The sequence below is a fragment of the Tinamus guttatus genome, unplaced genomic scaffold (genome assembly GCF_059628265.1).
Source record: "Tinamus guttatus ecotype Peru unplaced genomic scaffold, ASM5962826v1 Tinamus_guttatus_pri_ptg000260l, whole genome shotgun sequence".
Lineage (NCBI taxonomy): Eukaryota > Metazoa > Chordata > Aves > Tinamiformes > Tinamidae > Tinamus > Tinamus guttatus.
The window spans coordinates 3,154,399-3,174,440 of record NW_028288794.1 but is presented as its reverse complement, the minus strand read 5'-3'; the positions used below and the strand labels follow the sequence as shown (position 1 = coordinate 3,174,440).

The window sequence follows — 20,042 nt, the reverse complement described above, 5'->3', positions numbered from 1 at the left end:
TTACTGCCGTTACTCTTAACTCGATCGCTTGTATGTCAAATTCTGCTTTTCCAAGACACTGTCTGCCCTGTGCAAAGATTTGTTTCCAGGATACGAATAATTGTGCAGTACACAACATCTGTTGCTTTGCATTTTCTGAGCTTTGCAGAGCATGCTTGCCTGTGTTCACTTAAGTGTATGAGCTGACAGAAGATATATGGTCACAGTGCAAATAAACTGACAGTAGCAACAACTCTGGACTGAAAAGCGTCTAAGTAAAGCACCGCCTGAAGCTTCTATAGAGAAAAGCCAGGAAATTCAGAGCCATGCACTGAGTGTTGGACAAGAAATGGACAGTCGTTTAAATTGTAGCACACAGGGGAAGAAACAGCCACAGATTAGAGAACTACATGGCTAAGGTGTTGTTTGCTTTTAAAACAGACATTTAACATATTCTTACACCTTCTAAAGGAGAAGCCAGGGGAAAGGGAAGCTGTGCCAGATTTTTAACATCAGGAGTTTGTTTTTTTCCATCCAACCCCTAACAAAAGGGATACATGAAAGTTCACATAAAAGTTCAGATCTAGAGCCTTCCTAGTCTTTCATAGCCTTTCCTTGTTATTTATTTAGTTTTAAACATTGAGAAATAGACATATTTCTCAAATTTGGGTCTGTATCCATTAGCAGATCACAAAATAACTGAAACTTCACACAATTAGAAAAAAAAAAAGCTAATAGCAATAAGCTTCGTAATAAAAAGGCCAGTGATGGAACTGGAACAGAATTTTTAATGTGTACAATTTATTAGGGGATCATTTGAATGGTTTCTATGATTTACTCTGCATTCTGGCTCTAATTTTACAATAAATAAATAAATACTCTGCCATATAATCATTCTAAATGCCCGGCTTAGAGTCATACTAAGTAATACTTACACATAGTAAAACTTTGGAATAAGTATAGCTTGGGGCATTCTGATGGTTTTCAGCTTGAGGGCTTATGTATTCCTTATTTCAATCTCGAAGTAGAGCCGTGTCCTCAGAGATGGAATCACACAGAGCTCAAGATAAGTTCTGTTCTCATGTCTTCCTTAACCTCTAATATTTCAAATAACACCCAGTATGTACCCTTTGTAGTACAAACTGCGCTGAAACACTTAGCAATATCTGAATAGCAATCCTATTCAGAGAGGTTGACAAATGTCACTTGCAAGTGCCATTGCGATTCGCCTGCAAACTGCTCCTCCAAAACTCACGCATGACTCTTGAACAGTCAAAAAGAGGCAATTCTAGTCACTTATTTCAGGTTAGCAGAGTAAAATAGATGAAATTACCTCTCTATATATATGTATCAACTTCACAGTTGCACTCTATTCCTTGGTATGTCCAAGCATGGTGAAACTCCATTAACTCAAAAAAGAGACGGTTAATGCCTATGACACAGGAATCAATTTAGCGAAAGGTCCCAGTATAAAAGAGTTGCTCGGGAGCCCCAGTAGTAATTGACCAAAAGGTCAGATTTTAAAAGGAAACAGCAGATACCACCACAAAACTAGCAGATGTTCATAAAGGATCATCTGTACGCAAACATAAGCATATGTGAAAGAAATCCAACACTATCATGAAATCAGTTGGTGTCTAAAATAATAGCAGCTCCTTATGGCTACACAGTAATAGACGTATCAGATACTCAACACATTATGGCTTTTTGTCCACCCATACTGCCACAAGGTACATCCTAGAAACCAGGGCCACCGATTTCCTTAAAGGGCAGCCAGTGGTTACCTGAGCCACCAACACGAAGGTGCACAAAGAATATTCAATTCTTCAGCTTTACGAATCTCACATTTCCAGCTATTTACGCTTTTTTTTTTTTTTTGTAAATTTCCTAAAAAGGATAAAATATTTCAAAGCACTGCACACACGGAAGTAAAAATGTATTTCTAGTGGCAGCGCATATCGGAGCTGATATACATAATAACAAAACAAAGTAACATTTCTTCTGTCTGTTAATTTTTTTTTTGTTTTTCAGCACACAAGCAACAACAGCTATTAGCTACCTGCTGCTCTTGTCATATACTCAGTGAAGAGTAAGACGTGTCACAGGGAGAGGAAAACATCGTTTTGAAGTTTTGTGTACTTTGCCTCTAACAAGAGCAGATGACAGACTTTCTTCTTTTCTTTTCATTTTGGTTTTGTAACAGTAAAAGGACACAAATGTATTAATCTCAACATGTTTTTGTCAAGAAGTAAAATTAAAAGAAAATATAGCAGAACATCATGTTCTCAATTCCACTACATTTTCTGTCATGAGCAGTCCCAGCTCTAGAAAAAAGCTCACAGGATCTGCTGTGTGCGCAGCCTCCTTAGGCATCACTACATCCTCACAACTGTTTCAGGTACCATAAAACCACCAACAGTCCAAGGCAAGAAACAGCTGCAGGCAAAGAGACCGCGAGTGCAGGCAGCAATCCCAGACCTTGAGCAAACAAAATATTAATCTGATTTTGGCTTTGTTTACTGTACATATTACTTAAAATATATAGAGAGAGATGTAGGGAAGTATTTCAAGAATAATACAGCTCCTCAGATGTTCACAGAGCATTCCTTATGGATGTGTGGGAGCAGTGGAGCAAAGCAAGCGGGCACTTTCCGCACACTCGGGAATGAGCGGCTGGCACTGCCTGCAAGCTTCAGTGGCCTCATGAGAAGTGGCAATGTGGGTACAACAGGGAAACGAGACGAGAAAGTCAAGACAAGCTGCCTACCTTGGTTATAACAGAAACGATGTAAAGGCGCACAGTGAAGGGACACCAGCTCGGGAATGATATGCTAAAACCACAACTAGGAAAAGATAACAGCACTATCTAGAAGGTAAAAGAGCGGGACAAAACAACATTCCACAAAGCTGAAGAAAGTCAATCTACTAAGGGAGATGCAGGATTAGTGCTTAGATAAGGGATCTGACTGCACACTGCTCTTTCAGGGCTTCTGAGGAACATTTGTTTACAAGGAACAAGAGATTTTTATCCCTACATCACTAGCATGGACAAAGATTAGTTGTCTTGTCTTTATGTATTATAAATCAATAAATGTATCAGTTTCATGGAGCATTTATCTAACAGACATGCAATATTTTACGGACTTTGCTGAAAAAAGTTAAGAGCTTCCTGCAAGTTTAAAGGCCATGGGTTTGTTTAACGTTGCATAATTTCTTTGTTAATATATAACTTCAAGATGTAAATTGAATGTGCTACATACATATCACACTCTTAGTTACACTTCATATTATTTATTTTTGGCCCTTCCTTAAAAAATATAGTTTTCTTATTTTTTCTAGACAATTTATAGGGCATGATAAGGAGAAATTATATTTACTACACAACAGAAGCCAAATCAAAAGCTTTCGATTTGACCAGCTAATAACTTCAATAATTCATATTCTGTAACGGTCGATTCCCATTTCCATTATTTTTACTGACTGACAGAGTGACAGATGTCTTACTTTAGAGATCCCAAACAGACCATTGGTATCTATTTCACCCACATCTGTTCCTAAATAGCCTTGGCAGCAGGCCACTTTGCACTCAGAATTAATTCTAAGTCCCTTACTCCTAACTCGCTGTTTTGATATTTCAGTGATTCCTCCTTATTGCTGTACTTAAAGAATTATTCTACCTAAAACTATATGCACACACATGTATAAAAGTACTTTTTAATAACAAGAAGATATTATATAAACTACATATTGACCTTTTTTACTTCATTATTATAAAAGTATATATTGAATGGCATACTAATCTCAGGGCTGCTCCAGAGAGCTTACTTTCTTATTAATAAACAAATTTAAACTATTATGTTTACTTACTTACACATAAAGTATACTTATACATAGTTTTATTTGAGAGGCCTTTTATCCAGGCTACAAAGTAGGTGCCTGAGGGAAGAGCTTCGTGCACCCATTAGTCGAGCATGTCACACCCACAATCTACATTTAAAAGAAGTTTTTCAGAATGATCCAAAACCTCCAGATTTTGCACACCAGAAAAACACCAGGTCGGTGACAGTTTAGCTCCATTCCTTATCGGATAGAAATCTGACAAGAAATTGCAATTACTGTCAATCAGGAAATCCCATGGGGTCTCCAAAAAGATGCAGTTTGAATGAAGATTTCTCTTCTAATTTTTCTTTACACAGCAAATGCAAACCATATTAGAAGGCCAGCACAAAGGGCACTGAACTAACACTATCTTTACTGAAAAGGTTCTACAAGTATATATACATACTATAATACATATATACTATTATACAAGTGATTCCCATGTCTACTCTCCTAATCCCCTACAGTTCATTAGTTTTAAGCTTTAGCCACACTGGCCAGATTCCTTTCTATCTATTCTTAAATGTAAGATATTATTTTTCCCATCACTTGGAAAAGTTTCCATCACTATAAACCAATGCATCATACCAATGCTTATCATCTTTTGGTAACTCAAAAATCTTACACTATATTTAAAGCTGTACTTTGGATAGGTTCTCTAATGTGGTTTTGAAGCAGCAAGCAGGAATGAATTGCTCTACAGTTCACAGCTCTATTATTAGTGAGCAGAGGGAGCCCTTACTTTATTTATACAGCTAACAAAAACCTCTAGGAAGCAGAAGAAAAGGGCAGAGCCAAGCGGCAGTGTGCCTGGCAACCATGCTGCCCCAGGAAAAGGGAAGCTCCACAGAGGCAGCGCAACGGGACACGGCTGGGCACACTCCAGGGTTCATTCCGGCTCTGCCTGGCTTTGGTCATGTCATTTACTTGAGAACTTTTAGCTGGAGCTTCAAATTTTGCTTAGAAGAGCCAAGACTATCAAATGTAAGACCATGTGGTGGGAACTTTAGCATTGCAGATGATGGACAAACGAGGACTTCGGCATGACCAGAAAACCTCTGGTGAACTACGGGGAGGGCAGGAAAGGGGAATAAGGAGACAGCCTGGCAGTTCTCTGACTTGCCAGTCTGGAACAACTGCCATACAAGAGAGATCTTTTCTTAAAGCAGGAGGGAAAAGTACATAGAAGTCCAGAAAACTCTTCAACCTAGCTCCCCCGGGGCAACAAGTGCTGCCCAGGCAGCCACCAACCATCTCCTGTGCCTGCCTGCAGCCCAGACCAAGCCCTGTGCTGCTGCAAAGCAAAATGAGGAAGCAGCAGCGTGGCTGCTCCTGCAGCAGGACACCTCTCACCTTCAGTGCTCCCTGGTAACTGCAACAGGGCTGCGAGATGGATGGACCAAAAAAATATCCAAGCTTCAAAATACACATTTGACCTCCAGAAGTGCACCACCTTAGAAGACAGCACTATTTTTTCCACTGAAACTAATAAGGGAGTCAGACACTGAAAACTTGGAAACAAAACATTCAACAGCTCCATTATTATGTATACTAGTACTTCATTGTCTCTGAAAATTCAGTTTTGCAGCAGCATCTTAATCCACAAGCACTAAAGGCCCAGATCCTGATATAGCTGACATCAACTTGATAGTGCTGCTTTCCACAAGTCCTGCCATCTGCAACATGACTAACAAAAACCAAGAAAGAAGAGCTTGCAGCGTCTGAATGGGTAAACTCGGACAAAAGAGATCTTCCAAGAGTAGCAATGTCTGAACTTTCCTACTCAAAAAAAAAAAAAAAAAAGGCAGGAATATAGTCTCATCTCTGGAGGCATGAAGCAAAGTATTGAAATGTCACCTTAAAACCTGGTCACAATTAAAAGACAATCAAGGACCCTAGCTTTAGAGAGACAACAACTCAAACTAGTATAGTAGTCAAAGCATAAAATAGCAAATTGGAGCGTTGTACATAAAGCTACATAGTTCATAAATGACACGTCAGGTCAGATACAGAGAGCTGTGGATAATCCAAGCGGCTACAGTGTTGGGTAACAGCATTACTGAGACGCTCCCACCAGCTACAGGAGGAAGGACCACGTGTGAGCCAGCGCCGACTCCATGAGAACTCAACAGCCCTTCCAAAGCGCAGGCATTCCTGTCCTGTGGCACTGGCTCGGTTACAGTAATTGCTGGGTAAAAGCTGGTAGCTGCGCACATGTGCTGCATTAGCTCAACCTGAGTAGCTCTGGTGTCTCTATGTGGCTACACAGAATGAAACATAACGACTTCAGATTCGGGCATCCGAGTGTTTCTCTCAGCCGTGGTGGAATCCCGGCCTTCCACAACTCTCCTGATGCTCTGCAGCACACAGACCACCTCCTGAGGGGACACATTAACATGGCATAGGAAAAGAGAAACAAAAAGGGTATTTGGAGGCAACCTTGCTTCTCTGTATGCAGAGCTTACCGCTAGCAGTTGAATCTCAGCCGCACTAAGTGGTACGAAAATAGATGTGGTTTCTAGGCCTGGACAAGTTAACGGAGCGTGACAGACTGCAGTTGTGCTGTCGAGAAACTTGGCATTCCTGAAACACAGCTTTGATTCATCCAGGGCAGGAGCACCATGAAAGTCATAGTGCACTAAACAGCACATACAGGAAGAAGCAAATAGCTTTAAAAGTAAGATTATGTTATCACGTTTTTGACAGGACAGAGGGGAAGAAGCAGACAATTGGGATCAATCTGAGGCATTTTCCTTTTCCTCACGTTTTTTTTTTTTGCATAGAAGTTTGGTTTACTTGACCAAATACTGGCATTTTGGCATTTTCACATATCATGTGGCTTTATCGGAAGTTTCCAAGCCAGATTCTTCCATAAGCTCTTTTCAACATCCACCTTAATGGCAGGAGCCATGAGAAGCAGCAGTAAAACACGGAGCCCCGGGGAGGCTGTCGAGGCCCAGCGCTACTCGCTGCACCCGCCAGCATCACCCCACAGGGAGCCCAAGGATACTAGCGCAGCTGCTGCCGTCACCGCAGAAATGCCACCAAATAAATCCTCTTACTGCCCCTGCCGGGGCCACGGGACACAAGGACCCACTCTGCCCCGTCTCGCGCTACTGATGCTGGGGATAGCGGTGCCCTCTGGGAACAGCTGGAAGGCAGGTCTGACGCGTCCATGGTGCTGCAAACCTACTATTACTATTATTATTATTTTCCGTGATGGGATGCGCCACACCAGCCATCGCCCATCCCAGCTAGCGACGGCGCCTTCCCATCCCGCTGCCCCGGAGCGCCCCGCGCGAGCGCGGTCCCACCTGCGGGACTCTCGGGCAGGATGGGGCTCCAGCGCAGGCGCCGCGCGCTCAGCACCACGTCGCAGCTCCTCCGGCCGATCTCGAAGATGCCTCTGAGGAGCGGCGGCTCCTCCTCCTCCTCCTCCCCCGCCGCCGCCACCCGCCGCCGCCGCCCGCGCTGCTCGGGCCCCGCCGGGGCGGCGGAGGGGACGCTCCGGGCACCCCCGTGGCGCGGGCGGCCCCCGACCGGGCCCACCGAGCGCTCGGGCCGCGCGCGCAGGAAGGGCCCCCTGGCGCCCAGCATGGCGGCCGGCGCGGGCGGCCGTTGGGGCCGGCGCGCGGCGTCCCCGCGGCTGCCAGGCAGCGCCCGCCCCGCCCCGAACCGCCCCGGGGCGGCCCCGCCACGGCGGCCGCGACGGGGGCGGGCGCCGGGGAACGGGGCCGAGCGGGGGGCTGCGGCCGGGCCGCTCGTGAAACACAAGTGTGTCCCCTTTTCGCGGGTCACTACGGTCCAGAACCGCGTGTGAGGGTATCCCAGGCTCTGTGTAAGGCCTGACAAGTATCGATTCTGTGAGGAAATAAATACACATCTAACGGATATGTGAGGGAACACATACACGTCTAACGGGTATATGAGGAAAGATGTGTGCATCTAATAGATATATGAGGACATACATGTACATCTAACATATATGTGAGGAAATACGTGTACATCTAACAGATATATGAGGAAATATGTGAGGAAATATGCGTACATCTAACATGAGGAAATGCATACATATCTAAAATATATAAGGAAATATATACACATCTAAGATATATGAGGAAAGATATGTACTTCTAACAGATATATGAGGAAATACATTCACTTTTAATGGATATATGAGCAAATATATACACATCTAACAGATATATGAGGAAATACGTAACAGATGTATGAAGAAATGCAGGTAATCACCTGTAATCAATCCAGGGGAAGGCCACAAAATCCCGCACTATGGAATGGCTTTGGGATAGCCTTCTTTTGGTGCTTTTGAATTTGCCCCAAATCACTTATACAGCTTTAAGTGAGATGTAGATCTGACAAATTTCCCTCTACCAGTGTCAACTATTGCTGTTACAAGATTGTTGTCAGTCTTTGGGGGTTATAAAAATATATATTCCTAGAATGAACACAAAACGTATAGAATATTTTGTTAACTAAATAAAAAGTCTACTTAAAATAGGTTTATTAAAAAGGGAAAACAGTACTTCTAAATAACACATTCACATTGCTTCTGCTTCCTTCAAACCATCATTGGTCTTCTGACTCTTTTTTTAATTGTGCTAATATTCTGTGTCCCGTAGAAGCTCTTTGCTGGAAGGTAATTATCTTGACTGCAGAATAATCAGACAAAATAAAGTATGAACAGTTGAAATTATGTACAATGTATGAAAGTTTTATGCAAAATCCATTTTTTTTTTTTTTGCCTAAAGAGAAATGAGTGATGAGGCAGGAAAAAACTGTAAGACAAACACACTTGCCTTACCAACTTAATATTCTGAAGACTACAGGAGTATATGAACCAATTAAGCTTGTACCAGTTCTTTGACATCAGTGAGCTTTAATGTGTTTTCACTGATGTCATTCAATATGAAAGTTAAATCATTAACTAGAAGATAAAGCACAATATTCAACAGAAAAAATGATTGATTCATCTTTGAGGCTCTGTGCTCTTTACAAAGCACTGCAGCCTTTCTTTATTTGTTTCCGAGAGCATTTATTGGCCTACCGAATCTATGTATATATTATATTGATACCAGATTATTTCTCCTAAGGTAAAGGATAAGCTAATAACTGTCTTAGAGCCATAAAGTGATACTGCTATCAGTGCCATCATTGAAAGAATATTACAGTTCCCAGGAGACTTGTAATATCCTTCAGCTTATGTCAGTAAAAGTTGTAATACCATTTTATTGATGTTACTTGAAGGGAATATTAAACCAATATCTGTCAAGATACAAAAATGTAGCAGATTAAAACATGAAATAGCAATATCAAGGAAGTCTTATACCATAAGACAATAGAAATAGCAAGGAAGTCTCACGCTAGAGAAAATATTTCAGTGATACAGGGTTCTGTTCATTCTTTTTACAAATATGCCATTATTACAACCATTTCTATGAGACAGATACTTATTTTCCTGGAAGACTACTACTCAATGCAAGGTATTAGTTTTCAGCTTATCAGTTACAGGGATTTTTATTATTATTATTGATATCACACTTCACAGGTTATGTCACCCTGAATTGGGAGAAAACAGAATAATCTAGCAGTGAAATATCCCAGCCCTTTTCTAGACCAGTGTTGGAAGTTTCCACACTGAGGACATCCCTGGAAGAGGGGCTGTACCCGCACGAGCTGTTCCCCAAGAGCAGGGAGCAGAGCCAGGTGAGCAGGACAGGCCCACCAGCCATGGCTCATCCTGCTTGACCTGGGCGAAGTGATCAGGGCCAGGTTGAGCTGGGTAGGGTGGCCACAGGGGTGACCACAAGCCCCCATGGGTCTGGGGAGACAGGACAAGTGGGAAGGTTGGAGTGCAGATGAGCAGGACCTGGGCAGGCAGGTCTGGAGTCCAGCACCACCACAGCATCACCAGAGTCAACACATCCTGCCAGAAGTCATGATGGCAAAAAAAAATCTATAGTGATGAGGCAGGTCCGAGGTCAAGCCAGGATGTCAAGTCAGTGAGTCCATGGTCCGGGTCTAGATCACCCGGGCAGTGGCCAGGAGCAGCATGGCTGAAATGTCACCAAGGCAAACACCAAGGGCGAGATCTCCAGCCTAAATGCAGCTTGGAGTGAAAGAGTGAAGGTGCTTCGAGGTTCTCCTCAGCAGTCTGAGGCGGAGGAGACCCAGCGGGGCATCCAGGTGCTGCCTTGAGCTGCTGAGCTTCCCGGGGAGGCACGTCACGACCTGGGCCCTGCAAGGAGCAGGAACCTGGGGGACAACCTGACCTTTCCCAATTGCCTGTATTGCTTGCAGGATTCCTTCCTCCTTGAAGAAATCAGACAGAAAAAAAATGACACGAGGTGGATAACTGGGGAACTGGAAGGCCAGTCTTTGTCCTAAGAATGATGAAAAGCTGAGATTAAGGTAAGGAATGTGATTTAAGTCAAGAAGAGATAGGTGATGCTGTGAGGAAAAAAAAACCCTCTGACCTATCTGGAGGATGCAGCTGGGTATTTCTGGTAGCAGGACTGTATCACAGGCTAAGAGAGATTTACTCCTGCAGGAATGTGAATTTTGAAGCTGGCAGCATATCCTTGGCTTGGGTGTTTTTCTGGCTACAGTGTCTGCTCATGCAGTAAAGGTTTAGTGGGTGGTCAGTTATGCCTCAGCTCTTCAGGCCCAAGGTATTAGCCCTTCTAAGCATTTTCTTCTGTTGCTACTCTACAAAAGTATCTATTATTACTATAACTTTACAATATTAAATCCTTTTTGTTGTGTTCTTTTTCCCTTGACTTAAACAAGTATGAAGCAGAATACCAAGCTTTCTATGAAATGAGTGCAGCCCTAAATTAATCATTCTGAAGAACGGCAGAAATAATATGTAGAAAGGGCATTAGCATTATCCTTCATTTACTATGAGCAAATGTCTGGAAAAAAAAAAAGAGAAGGAAAGCTTCAAAAAGAGAGAGTGAGGGGAAAGACCAAAGAAGGAAAAGAAAGCCTGAAGTGGTGGACATGAACGAATACATGTCTGAGAGAAAAAAAAAAAACATATTTTTCTCTCGAAGGAGAATAGAGAAAAGGGAGAATAAGAAGGAATGAAAGGATTGTGCAGGTATAAGAAGGAAAAAAAAAAGGAAGTCAAGGTTGAAGTTGTTCTTAAGAGAAATGGCAGCTGAAAGATCTTAATCAAAACAGAAGGGGAAAAAAGTGATAATGGAAAGAAATGAAAATGAGAATGTGTTGATGGGGGATCTTTTTTATTTCTTCTTTGTGTAAAGGTCAATTCATCATCTTTTTAAGAAAATAAAACTGAATGTGGCCCTTGTTTACTACTGTTCTGTCACCAAAACATTGGTAAAGAGCCTAGGTCATAATTGCTTCAATTTTGTTTCATATAAAATGCAGTTAACCCCATCCTACCAACTACTACAAGCTAAGAACTGAAAATCAGGACTGCTTTTCTATGTTTTACATACCCTGTAGGCAACCTAAATACTTAAGAGAATACTTTCAGAGCATTGTCAGCTTCAATTTTGTATTGCATAGCTTCTGACGGTTTGCTGAATACATATATGAATTATTTAAAAAAACACTTATGTACATATTTAAAGAACAGTCTATTTACAGATCTTCAGCTCACTGTTTCAATGTGTATTAATGTGCTGTGTTTTTCCAGGCTTTTTGTATCTCAGACTTTTCAGCTATGGAGTGGCTGTAGACCATTTATATTTTCTGAAATAATTACCACACAACCCATCTTGGTGTATAAAAACAGTGACCAATTTCTGCATATTTTCCCTGCTACTTCAGCAGGCAAAACTCCAAGTTTTGGGTTCTGTGAGAGCTCTTCCTGAGCAGGCATGAGTAAGAACGGAGTGATTTTGACTTCAGATACTGCATATGGAAACAAGACAAATAGAATTTAGCTCTCTAATATTTCAAACAACTTGGCAGGTTTGTGCAGGAATACTGCCTGGTTAATAACCTTTTCTTTTTAAAAAAGGAGATACTTCATGTTTTGAAAATGTCAAAACTAACTGTTAAGATAATACTGGATCCAAATTTGATCAGTTACAAAGTTAAAATAGCTGAAAGATATTTCAGCATTGTGCATGATACAAAAGCCTTGTTTTACTTGCTCACATATAAACAGTTTAGAATAATTTCTGTTAATTCCTATTACTGCTGAGGCCACGTGTTGCTTTCCAGTGTTAGTTTATGAAGGTTCTGGAACACGGGCCTCCTGGGAAGTAATGCTGTGGTGCATCGAGATACCTCGGTCCTCCTGCGCGGCTCCTGCCCGTGCTCCCTCGGGCAGTGCTCCTGCAGGGAGACACTGGGCTCAACCCGGGGATGTCCCGGCGCGTTTGTCACCCAGGTTGGCTAGACCCGAGGTTTCCGTCTCTCGATGCCTCATGGCTACACCTGGATGTGCTCCATGGTTACAGGGCGCTCTGCCCTGCGCGGGGCCTCCACGCATCGACAGGAATATGCGAATGTGTGAATAATCTCCGGATCCTCTCGTGCTGCTTCGGAAACCAAGGAGGGAAGAGCGTCTGGCCATGACAGTGACTCGTGTGCTGCTCCGAAGGGGTTTTCCAGGTGTCTTCCCAAGCACACACCAGGGGCAAAGCACAACTGCTCCCGGAGACACACGGCATGAAGGAGCAAAGCCGCAGGTCGCCAGGAGCCATAAAAATAAAGTTCTAGGCCTCTTCTGGATTACCTAGCACAGACGTGGGCATGACTCACCCCCAGCATCGCCCCCACACGAGAAAGTTAGATAATCCCTCTCTAGCCTAAGTTAATTAGTGATATGTTCATAGGAGAGGAGCAGGGTGACTAATTCTTTCCTTTGAAAGAGCCCTTGATAGACCTTCCTGTGGGAGTCGCAAGTGCGGATTTCAGGATTTGGCCTGATATTATTAACAGTACAAAAAATAAATAAATAACACAGAGGCGTAAGAAGCAGCAGCAGGAGAAAAATAATCAAAAGAACTGCAATATATTAGAAGAGGGGGGGAAACTAAACTAATTGAAATAAAACTCACGAGTGATTTGTAAAATGGAGCCCCTAGTTACCCAAATGCCTAATTAATTTTCTTTATTACGCTCCTCATAACCTTAAAATATTATTTCATCTCAAGTGTTGTGGTAGCAAACACTCAGAGAGCCTACTTGGATCTTTTAAGTAAATTGTATTGGCTAGAGGAGTTGGATTTTGTCATTAACTGGGAAAAAGGGAAAGGTAATTGAAAAGGTTTCTTGTGGCTTGGAAATGCCTTCCAAATATTCATTAAACATTTAAGCGACTAAATTTGCAGAATATGTTCCTGCCGTTGGCACTGGTTCTGTGGCATCTCTCCCCTCAGATGGAAGCCGCGTGTGTTGTGCGGGCTGCTCTCATGCATAAACAATATCATTTTCATAAATTAACCCCCCCCCACAGAAGGCACATCTGTGCCTGCCTTTGAATAAAAGATGGTGGCATGCGAGCAGCCCCTGCACTCGCCGCGAGGATCCTCGCGTGGGAGGGGACCGAGCGCGACGAGAGGCGAGCGAGCCCCGGCCACCTTTGCACCCTCATCCTCGGTCACGGCGGCGCCTGGCTCGGGTTAGCCGGGCTGCGCGCAGCGGAGCCTGCCCGGCTGCAGGGGCTGCTCGCTCCCTTCCCGGCTCCGCAAGCTCGGGAGAGCGGAGCTGCCGCGCGGGGAGCAGCGCGGCTCCCGCCCGCTGCTTTTCGGACGCCCCGAGCACAGGAGCTCTGCGGGGAGAGCCCCGCGGAGCAAACGCGGCGTCCGGCGGCACCGGCCGCTGGGCTGGCGCCTGCGAGCACTGCCGCGGCCGCCGGGCTCCTCGGGAAAAGGCGCTGGTGTCGGGGGAGTCCGCGCGGGTCCCCGCGCCGCTTGGTTCCGAGGGGCCCCCGAGCACTGGGGCTGCGCGCGGGGCTCGGACCTGTTGCTGCCGGGCGCGCACCGCGCTCCGCGGCTCCGCCTGTGCGCAGCTTTAACGGGGAGACACGGCCCGCACCGCGCACCTTGCGCGGAGGCAGCAGCGACTCCCGCCTCTCCGCTCCCGTGTTCCTCCCGCCGCGCAGGCCGCGTGGAATCCAGCGAGCAAAACAGCTAAAGCAACGAAGCGCGTCCTCCCCCCCCTTTTTTTTTCTTTTTTAGTCCAAATTTTATTCTACAAATAATGTGTCGCACCTTTCATGAGCTATCCGAATAAAACAATAATCCCATAGGAATTACTCACACTAAGGAGAAAAAATAATAATAATCACATTTAAGGAGAAATGCAACATTCGACCAACTGTTCAACACTATGTCGTTGCAAAAGGAGAGCTGTTCTCTACAACCCCAGTGTGCATTACACCATCATATACAGGATTACAAACAAAATTACAGTACAGATTGATTCCAGTTGAACCAGCATTACATTTCAAACAGCACTTATTCTGGACTGCATTGTACATGCAAGAGCTATTGTTCTAATTACGGATTAAATGGGTTGAATTTGTTTTAAGCTACCGTACTAATCGACTACAATAGGTATAGCGCCCAACTTTAACAACCTGATTAGTTTTAGGCTCCGATTTATAATATGAGCATATGACAACCACGGATCATGTGAATATGTATAAAATCATGCATTTATGTTGTCTGGAAACATTAATATCTTCAAGTTCTCTTCAAAAAAAAAAAGAACACGGAATGCAAAAGGGATCAAAGACTAAAAAGAAACAGTGCAAATTGTATGTGATAGTCAAGCAGCTTTTGATTTAAAAAGGGTGTTGGCATTTGCTTATAACATTTATATACAAGTTTGTGCAAGTAATGTGTTGAACTGATATGTTTTAATAGAAAATAAGTCTCTCGTTCTTATATCTTCTCAAGACCTAGGAATCTGGTCCTTGTTGTAGGGGAAAAGAAAAAAAATAAAGGAGGAAAAGAAAAGAAAAAAGAAAGACTTTCATGGGAAATCAATTGCCCGGATTGTGCATTTTTTAAAAACTTTGAAAAGAAACAAGTGCTAAGGCAACATAACTTTTCTAAGCACTTTTCTGCTGGTTTAAATTAGTTAAATTATTTCGTATAAATTAGATATAATTCTACCTTTCCAATATGTATAAAAATTGATGAAGCTGCATGGTTTAAAATAGGAAATTCACATTATAAAAAGTCATTAAAAATTCTGTACAAAAATCACAACAAAATAATTCAGCATGGGAAAAAGGTAACAAGTAGTAAAACGCCGGTTGAAAAATATATAGATCTCATATATATTTTCTTTCTTTCTTTTGTAATTGGCCCATCGCGAGTTTTAAAAATTGCATAGATCCTAATTATTGCTCGTGACTTTCGCTCTGCCGATGGAGGGGGCTCGGCCGGGAGGAGCCGTCGGGGAGCAGCGCGGGGACGGCTGCGGGGCTGGGGCGGGAGGCACCCGCGCCGCGTGGGGACGGCGGCTCCCGCGGGGCCCTGCCCGTGCGTGGGGGCGGCCCGTGGCGCGAGGAGCCGCTCACTCGTGGAAGATGGCGTGGAGCGGCGCGGGCAGCCCGCGCTCGTGCGGCGCGTGGCCCTCGTAGGGCAGCAGCCCCTCGACGGGCAGCTCGCAGCGGGCCGCGCCGAACAGGGGCCCGTGCGCGGCGGGCGCGAGCGCGGCGGCGGGCGCGGGGTAGTGCATGGAGAAGGCGAAGCCCTTGTCGAAGTCGGCGGCGGGCTCGTGCTTGAAGGCGAAGTTGCCGCTGACGCTGAGCGGCGGGCTGAGCGGCCCGTCGAAGGCGGCGGGGCTGGCGCACTCGGCCAGGCCGCCCTCGAAGAAGGGCTCGAGGGCGGCGCCGAAGGGCGGCGGCGCCTTGCCCGGGAAGAGGTGGGAGCTGTCCATGGTGCCGTAGGGCGGGCTGGGCAGCCCCGGCGACTGGTAGGGGTAGGGGTGCGCCGGGAAGGGCGCTCCCGCCGGCGCCATGTGCGGCGGCACGTCGGGGCTCTGCTCCGGCAGGAAGGTCCGCGGGTTGAGCTGCAGGCAGCCGGCCACCAGGTTGGTGGTGGGCTGCGACAGGCCCTTGCACAGGGTCTGCACGAAGGAGACGAGGTCGGGGCTCTTGCCCGAGCGCAGGATCTCGGAGAGCGCCCAGATGTAGTTCTTGGCCAGGCGCAGAGTCTCGATCTTGGACAGCTTCTGCGTCTTGGAGTAGCAGGGCACGACCTTGCGCAGGTTGTCCAGGGCCGCGTTGAGGCCGTGCATGCGGTTGCGCTCGCGCGCGTTCGCCTTCATGCGGCGGAGCTTGAAGCGCTCCATGCGCGCCTTGGTCATCTTCTTCTTCTTGGGGCCGCGCCGCTTGGGCTTCTGCTCATCCTCCTCGTCCTCCTCGTCCTCGTCCTCCTCCTCGTCCAGCTCGTCCTCCTCATCCTCCTCGTCGCCGTTGCGCAGCGCGTCCTCCTCAGCCTCGCCGGGCAGCCCCTCCGGCTCCTCCTCCGCCTTGTCGCGCTCCCCGTCGCGGGGGCTGAGGCGCCCCTCCGCCCAGCGCGGCGGCCCCGGCTCGCCCATGAGGCCGCTCTCGCTGTACGACTTGGTCATGGCGACCCTGCGGGGACACGGACACGCGTTAACAGCGCGGAGGTGCCCGCCCGCGCCGCGCTCCCCCGCGCGCTCCGCTCCGCACACGCACCATTATGCAACGGGACAAGATCCGTGGGATTATAAACGGCTCAGGGGCGTTAGAAACGGGGGCGGCACCAAAAGCGGTAACAGGCGCGAGGGGCGCGCAGGGAGCTCCGCGTGTCTCCGCTGCAGCCACCGCCGGCTGCGCGGGGCAGGAAACAATGCGGAGAGCCGGGCAGCGCAGCGCTCCAAGTTGCAAGGTGTATGGACGTGCGCGCATACACCTATATGCACATATACACGCATACGCAGACACGCACATGCACACGTATAGAGTTGCACACACACATATTATGTATACGTGAAATAGCCCCGCGGCGGCCGTTACCTGGGCGTCTCAGTGCGTCCCGCGCGGAGCGGGGCTCATAACCCCGCGCCAAGGGCGTCGCGCGCCTTTCCCGGGCGCGCAGCGCTGCGCACCCGCCTTTTATAGCGGGGCGGGGGGGGCGCGCACGCGGGTGCGGAGACGCGCGGGGGGAGTCCCGAGCGCGCCTGCGCCCGCCCACCTTGGCCCCGCCCACCTCCCCTGGCCCCGCCCTCCCGCGGCCTCGCCCCGCCCGCGCGGGCGGCCCGGCACGCGCCATCTGTCCGCGCGCGTCAGGGGCGGCACGTGACGCGCGCGGCCCTTTGTGGCGCCGCCATCTGTCGCCGCCCGCGCCCCGCGACCAAGCGGGGGCTCCGGCCCCGCGCGGAGCGGAGCGGAGCCACCCGGGCCGCTCCTGCCGCCGCCGGGATCCCGGGGCTGCGCGCGCGGCGAGCGCAGAGGGAGAAATTCGAAAAATAAAAATACCGGTTAAAAAAAAAGAGAAAGAAAACGAAAAAAAAGGAAAAATCACTTTTTGAAGCTCCGGATGACGACCGCCCCGGTGCCTCGCCGCCCGCGAGAAGCCTCCGCGACGGCGGCGCTGCGGGGCCGAGGTGCGCGGCCGGGGCGCAACGGCAGTCCCGCCGCGCGCGCCCGCGCTCTGAATTTTGTTTTTCTTTTCCTTATTTTGTTTTGTCCGCCCGCGATCCAAGGGAAGGACGGCGGTCATTGCTGACGCCGGCTGCAGGGCTCCCGGTCCGTAACGGGATCGCGGGTCCTGAAGGGGGAGCTCAGCAAGCGCCCGGCTCGCAGGTACGCGAGGCTCTGCTGCGGGTCCGGCTTAGCCGCGGATTTAGTCACTACGAGGAAATAAATAAAAAGAATCATTTGGTCTGGAGTTAGGGGATTTTAGGTACGAAACGAGCGGTCCTGCCCTACGGAGACCCGTCTGAAAGCTACTTCGCAGGCGGGTTGTTTTCTGGAGCGCTCGTGTCGCGCTGTGACCTACATAGCCCTGGGCGAGCGGGGAAAGCCGCGCTCGGCCGCGGGCCGCTCCGCGCATGGCCGCCCCGGGCGCCCCGTCGGGCCGCGCACCGGGAGGACGCGGGGCAGCCGGGCCGCCCCTCGGAGTTCGCCCTGCGCCCGCTCCGCGTCCCCCCTCCCGCTCCGCTCCTCGCTCTCAGCGTCGTCCCCCCGACCTACTGACTCCTCCTTCTCCATCTGCTCCTCGTTTGGCTTCCTCTTGCCTTCTCGCTTTTTCCTTTCTTTTCTTTTTCCTTTTATTTTCTTATTTCTCCCCCTTTATTTTTTCTCCCTTTCTTTTTTTAAGAATATCATTTTCTTTTGTGTTTTCTATGTTATTTTCTATTCATTTTTCCTCCCCCCTCTCCCTGGTTGCCCCCCGCTGCGCGGCACGCGCCCCCACGAGCCGCGGCTGCTGCGGGACGGGAAGCGGCGGGTGCCGAGGGCGACCGGAGTCCGGAGGTGGGGGAAGATGATGATGATGAGGAGGAGGAGGAAGAGCAGGAGGAGGGCGGCCGCCGGGGAAGCCCCTGTCCGGAGCGCGAGATCCGCTGGCGAGGAAATCTCCCGGGTTTGCGGCGTTGCCTTAATTAAGATAATTGATTCGCATCGCACCTGCGAGAGCGGGGCGAGGGACGGGGCTGCCCCCGACGGCCGCGGGCGAGCGGGGAGAGGAGCCGCGCTCGCCACTTACTGAGTGATTTACGGCCGCGCCGGGCACCCTTGCGCTTGGCCGGGGGCAAACGCAGCTCCCCCCTCCCGGGACAAAGCCCCAAAACCGCGAGAGCCCCGCGGGCTCCATCGGATGGTCCCGCCCGTCGGGTCCGGTCCGGTTCGGATACCGCTCGGCTTTAAGGTGAGCTCTTTTGCTCCGGCTTTTTTTCCTCCCTCTGTAGGACTCAGAGTATTAATTTTATTGCGTTTCCCCCCCGTTAGATAAACGCCGTTGTTTTAATTCTATAAATGTAAACTTCTATTTAGTTAATGGAAAATGCATCGCCACCGAGGTTTAATTATCAGCTCTCTAAATGACTCTTTTAGTCAAGTACACACAATTATGAAATCACAATAGATTTAAAATATCGTTCAGATTGATTAAAAAAATCAAATCACAGAAGTACGCACCATTAAAACAAAAGTCTAAATTGTATTGGTGGGTGAGCTACTGCATCGTCTGGAGTTTAAATAACATCAGCAGCCTCTGCTATTGGTGCCGAACCACCTCTGTTATTAGGAAAAAGGATTCTTATCAGACGGGATTTAGATGCTGCTGTAACTGGAAAATCTAATTATTTTTGATCCAGGCATTTACCCCCAGAGTCCCACCTTGTTTAAATAAAGTGTTTTCTTTCCTCTTTAACAAATGCATTTCCATCTGAATTAAATATTGATAATTTGACCTTTCAGTTCTTTAACTAATCAAAAGAGGGGGAAAAAAAAGCACCCACCAAATGTAGCTCCTAGTGCCTTGCCCTGGTGGGTCTCTCCGCTTGAATAGACACCGAGATTAAATGAGTCAAACTTCCTCTTTCATCGCACTCTCTTTGCACTAATTGCTTATGCAAAAATGCAGATTTGTATTAATTAGTAACTCCACTGATTAGTTCGGTGGTATTTTCACGTAATAAATCATGCTGCAGACACGATTTTTGGCACGTCCCCAGTAGTGGCTCAGGCTGCAATAAGTTTTCCATATTAAATAAAATCTTAGACTAAATCTACCTTTTCGTCGCAGGTACACTGTGTACCACCTGCTGTATGCACCTGCTACGGGAAATTACCTTCTGTCCCTGGCAAGCCTCTTTGCTTCCCTTAATAATGCACTATTCTTCACAGGGTGTAGGCTTTAAAGTGTGAGGCATGAATCACAGAATCGAAGAATTGGATAAAACCTGGTGTCATTTTAACCCTTGCATGTGAATCCTGCTCAGTGCTTAAGGTTATGAAACCTATTTAAGATCTGTCTGATGAAGACTTTTTTTCCCTTTCCTTCCTATGCTCATCTATGTAAATTCCTTTTACAGCACCACTTGCTCTGTTTGCCCAAAATGTAACCAAAAAAAAAAAAAAAAACCTCTTCCATTTCTTTTTCTTTCTCCTTCTGTGAAGTTGCAGAGACTGGACTCTTTCAAGCACAACACTAGTTAATTCTTGTTCATATTTCAGTCGGATCCAGAGGCCTCAA

At 47.3% G+C, this 20,042-nt stretch overlaps 2 protein-coding genes across 2 annotated transcripts in view; both read right to left on the bottom strand.

Moving 5' to 3' along the window:
• CERKL (CERK like autophagy regulator) overlaps positions 1–7,455 on the bottom strand; it is a 40,673-nt gene extending 33,218 nt beyond the window's left edge. Inside the window, exon 1 of the mRNA XM_010215705.2 lies at positions 7,173–7,455. Coding sequence (XP_010214007.2) covers positions 7,173–7,455 — 283 coding nt within the window. The remainder of the gene's footprint in view (positions 1–7,172) is intronic.
• Positions 7,456–15,385: 7,930 nt separating this feature from the next.
• On the bottom strand, positions 15,386–16,925 carry NEUROD1 (neuronal differentiation 1). Its single transcript, XM_088527057.1, has 2 exons — positions 16,859–16,925; positions 15,386–16,453 (listed from the first exon to the last, which is right to left on the bottom strand). Exon 2 carries the CDS (start codon positions 16,444–16,446, stop codon positions 15,388–15,390), a length of 1,059 nt encoding a protein of 352 aa, XP_088383183.1. The 5' UTR covers positions 16,447–16,453; positions 16,859–16,925; the 3' UTR covers positions 15,386–15,387.
• Between the last annotated feature and the right edge of the window lie 3,117 nt (positions 16,926–20,042).

Bases quoted from the DNA above. Each gene is read 5' to 3' on its own strand.
- NEUROD1 (XM_088527057.1), bottom strand. From the start codon at position 16,446: ATGACCAAGTCGTACAGCGAGAGCGGCCTCATGGGCGAGCCGGGGCCG.